This window comes from Rhea americana, unplaced genomic scaffold, assembly GCF_003343005.1.
Source record: "Rhea americana isolate MKP2758 unplaced genomic scaffold, rheAme1 scaffold_86, whole genome shotgun sequence".
NCBI classification, from domain to species: Eukaryota; Metazoa; Chordata; class Aves; order Rheiformes; family Rheidae; genus Rhea; species Rhea americana.
The window spans coordinates 3458712-3466871 of NW_028187044.1; the positions used below are offsets into that span (position 1 = coordinate 3458712).

At 39.6% G+C, this 8160-nt stretch overlaps 1 protein-coding gene across 3 annotated transcripts in view; it reads left to right on the forward strand.

The window, feature by feature from the left end:
• The window catches only part of LOC146585039 (protein NDNF-like), an 8081-nt gene extending 311 nt beyond the window's left edge, over positions 1 to 7770 (forward strand). For 2 of the 3 annotated variants that reach the window (XM_085323650.1, XM_085323649.1), the window contains exons 2-4: positions 1924 to 2107; positions 4147 to 4280; positions 5577 to 7770. In XM_085323650.1, the coding sequence (XP_085179776.1) occupies positions 1932 to 2107; positions 4147 to 4280; positions 5577 to 6928 (1662 nt within the window). In that variant the 5' untranslated portion in view covers positions 1924 to 1931 and the 3' untranslated portion in view covers positions 6929 to 7770. The remainder of the gene's footprint in view (positions 1 to 1923; positions 2108 to 4146; positions 4281 to 5576) is intronic. The other variant, XM_085323651.1, reaches the window with a different exon arrangement.
• Positions 7771 to 8160: the final 390 nt, after the last annotated feature.

An 8160-nucleotide genomic window follows, 5' to 3' on the forward strand; every position in this document is an offset into this window, starting at 1 on the left:
TTTTTTTTTAAGATCTCTCCAAAGTGCAGAGCAACTCGGATTCCAAAAGGTAAAAGGTAAAGCAAAATACTTCGGTATTATATGTTGAATCCATAAACTACAGTTAGACTAAAGAATGACTCTGAGAAAGTGCCAGAGAAGTGCCTCAGAGTCATACAGAAAGCTACATTATTAGAATATCTAAAATTGAATTGATATGATAATGATCTTCTCAACTGTTCTTTTGACTTGTTAGTGTGGTTGTTTAATCTTGCATTCAGCCAGGTGCTAAAAATATTACAAAAACATATTGAAAGAGGATAATTACTTATTAGAATATTAAATTGAATACTCAGATGATCTGGTAGTGGTAATTTTCATAATAATCGCTCTGCTATTAACAGATACATCTTACTTTGGGAATCACTGATGCAAACAAGTTTTGTACATCAGATTTACAGAGGTATTCAATATTGTGTTTAAATCTACAGATTTGAAATATATTTACAATGGAACTCGTCCTTTTACAAAGTCATTTGGAAAAATTAATTGTAAGGGACAGCAGCTCTGCCTTCTGCCTTTCTGACTGCCTGAGATCTTCTGCACATTTGCAGGCACTGTGAGGAAAGTATAGATTATAAATGATGCACCATTTGTCTTTCATGCTCTCTTCTATCATTGGCTGATAACCAGGCTCTTTATTCCTTCTTATTGTTTGTAAGATGCAATAAGATGTTTTTCTTCCCCCAAAGGGTTATTGCTTACAGAGCTCCCTCTACTTTCCAAATCCTTGAGATACAGTTGGTACCTGTTTTAAAGGTTTATTCCCTTTTCCACCCTTTTATGCCCCTTCCATTTCAGCACTTCSTTCACTTTTTAAAGCAGGATGTGGCAGAGGACAGAAAAAGTTGTAAGGATRATGAACAATCTCATGTAGTATGTACTGTCAAAATTTCTTGTCCTAACTGGACCCTTCTATCTGTGTAGCTCTGCATAATATACACAGTGCAGTTTAAATAACATGAGCATTTTYACAGATGATTTTTTGAATTGTCTGAGCTGCATACATTTCTTTCAGAGATTCTGGGCTGATGATAAAGCCTCTTGGCAAAAGGGTGTGGGGGGCACATACATGATTTTGGAAATCTCTGGTAAGAGTGACTACTACAGAGCTGTTAGAGTTGCAGTGAGGGGCAAATGCTGAGATAGGCTGGAAGTGATGCAGGTATAAAAGTGACAGGTAATACAAGATTTCATAATGATTTATCCAGTTGCCCTACAGTGACATAGCCTTCCTCCAAACAAATATGCAAAGAACTTAAAATCTCCTACAGGATTAGTTTAGGGATTCTTACCCAGGATCGTTCACTTTTCATCTGATAATATCTACCTACTCTGAGAAACTTATCTTGATCCTCTTTTTTACACGTACCTCCAGTCATGACAGATTTACAGTCTGTATACAAATAAAAATTAATGAYCCCTGCCAGAACGGCAGAAGTAGTGTTAGGAATATACTGACCTCTTGTGAGTTTGAAAGTGGTAGGTAACTGAGAATAATCCAGGTTTGAAATTTAGCAAATGAACACTATAAAAGAGGAAAAAATATTTWAAATGTAATTCTCCACTCATTTCATCAGCAGTAATTCATTTTTTACATAACTGTCTCATCCTATTGCACTTTGCTACATTGACTGTTTTTTTTTTATAATAACAGACTCCACAGAAGCTTCTGCCACTAAATCTTTGCAGAGAGATTTGCTGAGACAAAAACATTTCTTCATGAATTTTCAGCTGTTTAGCAAAATGCAGACTGGCACCATTTGAATGCCTGGCTTGCTGTGATTATGATAAATAYCACAAAAGGCACAGAAAGAGGGTCCTATTCATTATTTTCTCCCTCGGGTTGGCAGTTTTGCTCACTTTTATCATCTCACTTTGTAGTGCTGAAGATGTCCTGGGTCTGCTTTTATCTGCCGCTCCATCTTCTCATGGCTGTCTGTCTGTGTCATTCCGTAAGAGCACCCACTACCAGTTTCAAGAGTGATCTCTTCAACTTCTATCATTCCCTGATTCTTGCTGATGGTAAGGAAACTACAATTCACCTGCTGAAGGATATACCCAAAAGGTAAGAGCAAACCAGTCACTCCCATTTTCAGCTCTATCCCTATGACACTGGTAACCTCATGCTACCAGTACAAAGTCAAGAACTGCTATATGCCTGCAGAGCTCTAGCAACGTACACAGAATTTGCTGAGACAACCCATGTCCTATTTCCAGCTAAAGTGTCCTCCAGTGTTTGTAGCTCTGTCATTCTTTTGCCTGGGAATGCCCCTCTCAGATAAAGTTCAGATCCACAACTGCATTTCAGGTGGCTTTCTGTGTGCTCATAAGAGACCAGTAGCACAGCTGATACAGAACTGGTGTGCTCCAAGAGCCAACATCCTTGTCACATGAARAGCCAGGCTTCACAACTGCGGAGGCACAAAGACCTTGCTACATTCACTGAAAAATACAAGGATTTCCCCTAGCAAACTAACTGCCCAAGCTGGYTGAACACACACACAGACTTCTTATCTTTTCTTATTAGAAAAACTTTCAATGTACTGCACCCTGAACTTGTTTTCATTAAATGGTGGTAAAGCTTGCTAAGATCAAAACTGTTTTCCATGTGGAAATTCCACAGATTCTTTACTTCCCCAAAATATCTGCAGTTTTCTGTCAAATCTAGATACACAGGTGGCCTAGAATTTATAACAGCACTCCATATTAGGTATCAAAAACTGACCGATCTGCCTGTTTAGGAAGAGATGCACTTCAAGTGGTTTAGTCAGAATCCTCTTTGGACAGTAACCAACATATACAGATTTTGATGTACAACCTAGCAGAATGGTCATGGAGCAGAGGGTGAGCCAGATGGTTCAGTCCTAATGTGTGTTGCACAGAAAGAAATTGGAACATGGCACATGTTATATAATATGACAATGCTCACAAGATAAAAACTGGGAGTTCTCCTAGTTAAAGGGAAGTGAGTGCAGGAAATCTAAGATTTTTTAAAAAAATTTGCTGTGTTTTTCAAGCATAATAGTAAGAAAGAGTTCAATTAGGAAGCAGAAAAGTCCTCAGTTTAGACAAATCGTCACAATTAAGTAAGAATCTCAAGAACCTCAGACTTATCCAAACAGGAAAATAGGAGATGACAAGTTCTGCTTCAATTAAAGGACTTAGCACTTGAGAAKGTGAAAATGTTCAGGAAAGGCTTAACAGCCCTGCAGTTACACCCTGAAAGCAAGCTAGACCTTTAGGATGACCTAATCTATTCATAATCAATAAGCTTGTCTCACCAATGAACAAAAAAATGAAATTCCCGATGTTTAACAGCAGAGTGAGCTAACCAAGGCCAAACATTTCTGTGGCTACACATARTCCATATATACTGAAACAGCAAAAAAAGGCAGAAGCAGAAAAAGAGCAAAGGGGTGAGACAGGAGGCTGGGCATTACTGTAAACAATTAGGAATCAAAAATTGACTGAGTAGACTGATGTCCCCCTTGCTMACACATAGCAGCCTCTGTCACGAAAGCAAGTATGGTGGAACTTGCCTGGCTCAAACTGGCATTGACATCTGATAATCTTCATGACTGGATAAAACTATTCTGTTCTATCCACTTCATCTTACCTACATGAAGAGAGATATGCAGGTATATATATATAAGGGTAGATACGCTCTAACAGCTTTCACTGAATCCCAGTCAGGAAATTCTGGTAAAAATGTACCAAATTCCCCAGAGTTAGCCAGTGAGTGCCCATCCAGAAGGCAGTCAGTTCACCACATTCATCATGCAAAATAACAAGGTAAGAACTGAGATATTAAAGCCTTGATATTCACCTGAAGTGTGTTAAAAACTCAGCAGGAAAAATATTGCCTATGATAAGTGGACAAGCTTCTGTTGAACATTTTTSGATTAGAAATAAGCAGAGCAGCTATTCTTCCTACAGCTGAAAATTTCAGACCTTCATTGTCCTGCTGTGTTAATACACCCAAAAGGAGAGCTGTCATTTCCACCTACAGTGGAGTGAACCACATCAGAATGGCCAGTTACTAGGAGTCTCCAGCAGACCTGAGTATCCTAAAGCTTTTGCTCTGTTTCTAATCCGTATTTACAGGTACTACTTTGTTCTGGAGGAAGGCAGAGCACCTGCACCTTTCACAGTAACAGTGACCCCCTGTGATGTTCCGATTGAATGGAGCATATTCATACACAAGGCGTCAGCAAGTTTCCTTGGAAAAGCAGCACATGGTAAGACCTTCAATCTGCTTGAGCAGGGATGGAGAAAACCTAAGTTATTCATAAGGACATTGTGTCCGTGTGTCATTGTGACATTGTGTGGAAGTTCTCCACATGCTTAAACATTCCATGCTCCTCTCTCCTCYAAACTCAGCCACAGGCTTAACGGACATCCATCTCCACAGGTGAAATCCTATCCTATGAGAACCCATGGGATTTTGCCATCAACTCAAGTAAATTCAAGATTACATGTCAAAAAGTCAAAATCTCAGGATAATATTTAAAAATAACATGGGTTGTTTGGGGTTCCACAAATATGGATAAGCTTTATGAACTTTCTGTACTGGCCCAATCTCCCCTCTGCAATCTTGCCTTCTCTTGTGACAAAGCTGAAGCGATAGTAGTAACACTACGCATTGGAAAGCATACTGCTTGTACACCCGGATCTCCGTGCATAGTGTAAAACCCACCTTCTTCCCGAGGAARTCTTGCTCTACAGCATCCATAGTGCAGGCTTTCCAGTCACCTCAGACTGAGGGAAGAGCTGTCTCAGCTGTTTCTCTGTGGCCTTGGCCACTTCAATCAGTCATTTTCTGGTTTGCTCTCCACAGTGATACGCAGCACAGTTTAACTCTCTGATTTTCTAGGAATACCATCTACCACGGCAATAGGAATGGTGCTACCTTTAGCTTAACAGGAAATTCCACTCTCTTTCCTTATTTCTGGRATTAATTTTTCAAAAATCTAAAATCTGGAAGCTGCCATTAACAAGTTCCTACCTATCAGACAGCTATACACAACTGAGGAGTTCAAATAATGTTCTTTGAAACCTTAAATTTTACCTCTTCATTGGAGACAGTCAGTGGCAAAAAACTAAACCAAAGAAAACTCCTCTCACAGAAAGCGTGAGTGTCCTTGAAGTAAAGTACTGAAAGAGGCAGCCATAGGAAGAAGAAAATAATAAGGATATCATATATCATATAAGCCCAAGCTTTTTTAAAGTTGTGGTTTTATAATAACAGTCTATTTGAAAACAGGAGTTAGGACTGCAGCCACACTCAGTGCTCTCTCAAGCTAATTTTGCTCCGAGGACAAGGCCTATGATTCCACCACTGCACTGTTAAAATAAAAAGCTGCCCAGATTTTCTTTAAATAAATTGCCAATATTAAAAAGAACTTTTAGTTATTATTATTTTCAGGAAGGAAGAAAAGAGGATGTTCCCTGACATATGAACAATAAACCTTAAGTGATGTGCTGTATTTGAGGCCTATTAAAACAGAAGTTACAAGTCTGCTCTTTGCTTGCAGGTGATCATGGCACCCAAGAGGTCTCAAAATCTCAAAAGACTTCAAGCATGGCGTCCACAATTTTTAACTATAAAGGAAATTCTGTAGAGACCTATGTCGGTATGTCTTCTTATTTTACTCTTTATATGCTAGAGTTCTTATCCACTGAGCGAGACACACACATTACTGTGTACTTAACAACAGACACAACATCTGGCCACCTCTATCCAGAACTTCCAGTGGATCCACGAATAGATGTTATTGGCGTTGGCCGTACAACAGTAACTCTAGCTTGGAAACACAGTCCTTCTGTCTTGCAACATAGAGAAAACATTCAATACTGTCTTCTAGTTAATGAAAAACACAACTACAAGAGCTTGTGTGCTGCTGAGACAGCGATTAGATCCTCTGGAATGAAGCTGCCACCTATGTTAGCTTTGTCTCTCTCTCCATACCTTCTCGAACCCCAGCAGGTAATGATATTATCCAACAGTGAATTAAGCATCATCAACAAAGCCAGCAGTGGGGAAGTCAGGCAGATATGCACGGGCACCAAGAACACTTACACAGTGCCCAATCTCAGTCCCAGTACTCAGTATTACTTTGATGTTTTTGTTGTCAATCTCCTCACAAATGCCAGTGCTGCTTACACTGGGACATTTGCAAGAACCCTGGAAGAACCAGAACCTAAGATGGTGGAGCTGAAAGATGGGAAGGTGATTCAGGTCGTCCTAGATGGGAAAAAGCAGAAATTCTACAGTTTGCAGTACCAGGCGAGGCACAAGAGAATCCATTTCACCTTTCAGTCTTGTCGTGGCCAAGTACAGGTTCACATAACAAAGAACAGTAAAACAGTGGCATCAGAAAACATTTCAGGACTGAGGTATTTCTCATTGAAGGGAAACCTGCTGGATACATATTTGGTGCAGCTGAGGTCCACAGAGCAGTCTAATTCTTCTGTGAAAGTTCAGGTGTCCTCCAATTTCCACAAACCCTCATTTCCACTTCTTCCAGAGAGCTTAAAAATCAAGTCCTTTAGTAAACTGAGGACCTGCAACTCTGTCACCATTGCCTGGCTAGGAACACAAGAGGAGAGCAAATATTGTGTGTATAAGAAAAGGATTGAAGAAGATCAAGTGTGGATGGAACTGCAGAGTACAGACAGGTGCGCTGGACCTGAATCTCGGCACAAGTCTGAGAAAGTGTTGTGCAAGTATTTCTATGACATAAACCTCCAGCGAGCTGTCACCACAGAGACCATCAAAGGGCTGGATCCAGGGACACTTTACTTGTTTGATGTTTATCTCATCGGGCCATCTGGTATCCCTGTCAGATACCACAGCAAAGTTGTGAAGACCAGGAAAAAGTGTTGAAGGTTCTTCAAAAGATGTTTTGTAGCAAGTGAACAAGAATAAAATCAAAACCTATGCCAAATCCATGTCAGAGCTGTACAGCTTAGGATAGCTGAGGCATAAAAGGAAAAAATTTTAAACCCATGAGATTCTAGGGAGGCATCATGTTAGTTGTCTAGATCATTATGCTTGCTTTTACACCTTCTCTCCTGTATAAGTTTTTTTCTCAGCTGTTTCATTCAGATATCAAAAACAGCTGTGAAATGAACCCATGCACACAAAAATAGAGTACTCACAACGGGACTCCTGAGAAATCAATTGGTTACCTAAAATGCAYGAGAAATCCAACACAGAAGTGATGGGGAATGCCTCTCAAAGAGCACACATCATTATTTTAGAGTCCCACAGAGTTTTCCACTTTGTGTAACTCCATCAGCTAATGAGGAACTTAGAGACCACACAAGTCAAGTTGCCTTCGAGAAACTGGATTTCCCTGCTGCTTGAACAGTTTGCTGGGAAGAAAACAAAAAAGCAGTAGAACTGGTGTCAGRTTGGTACAGCTTCACAGCTTGAGTAGAGCAGGCTCAAATACTCCTTCCCTCCTTAGCTGTATGTTTGCTTTGCTCTCAGTTCTACAAACTGTTCTTGATGAGAGGCAAAGTTCAAGTCAGGAACTGGTTCTGGATCCAACTTTGCTTCAGCTGTGCGTGCAYAGGAATACAGCACTCTGGTTCTGGCCATTGAGGAAAGGTTTGAGTAAGGAATCTGGTCATTGAAAAGAGGCTTTTTCTTTTATGGTGTCTGATATCAAGCCCATGTCTATCCCTGTGTGACTTCTGAGTGTAATAAACTCATTCTTTACATCCTCAGCCCCGTCTACATCAATGAACGTGTTGCTTTAGGAAAAAGTAAATGTGGTTTGCTTATTAAGTATAATGGAAAAAGAAATATTTGTAGTAAAAAAACAGACAAACATGTGGGTTTTGTTGTTTTGATTTCCTTGTTTATTTTTTTAGATGGCACAAGAGAAAAGGCATGAAAAGTATTTGAAAAAAGTAGAAGTCTTCATAAAAACTTATATTCAATTTTAATTATCAGCAGAAAACACTTTGCATGTAGGCTCTTGACAGATCTGGAATTTACATATAAAGAGATGTGATAGATTTCACTGACCCAGAAGTTGCCAGAGAAATCTGACCTGCTGTATTTCTTCTCTGCAATTATATTAACCAAAGATGTAAWTTATTAATTCT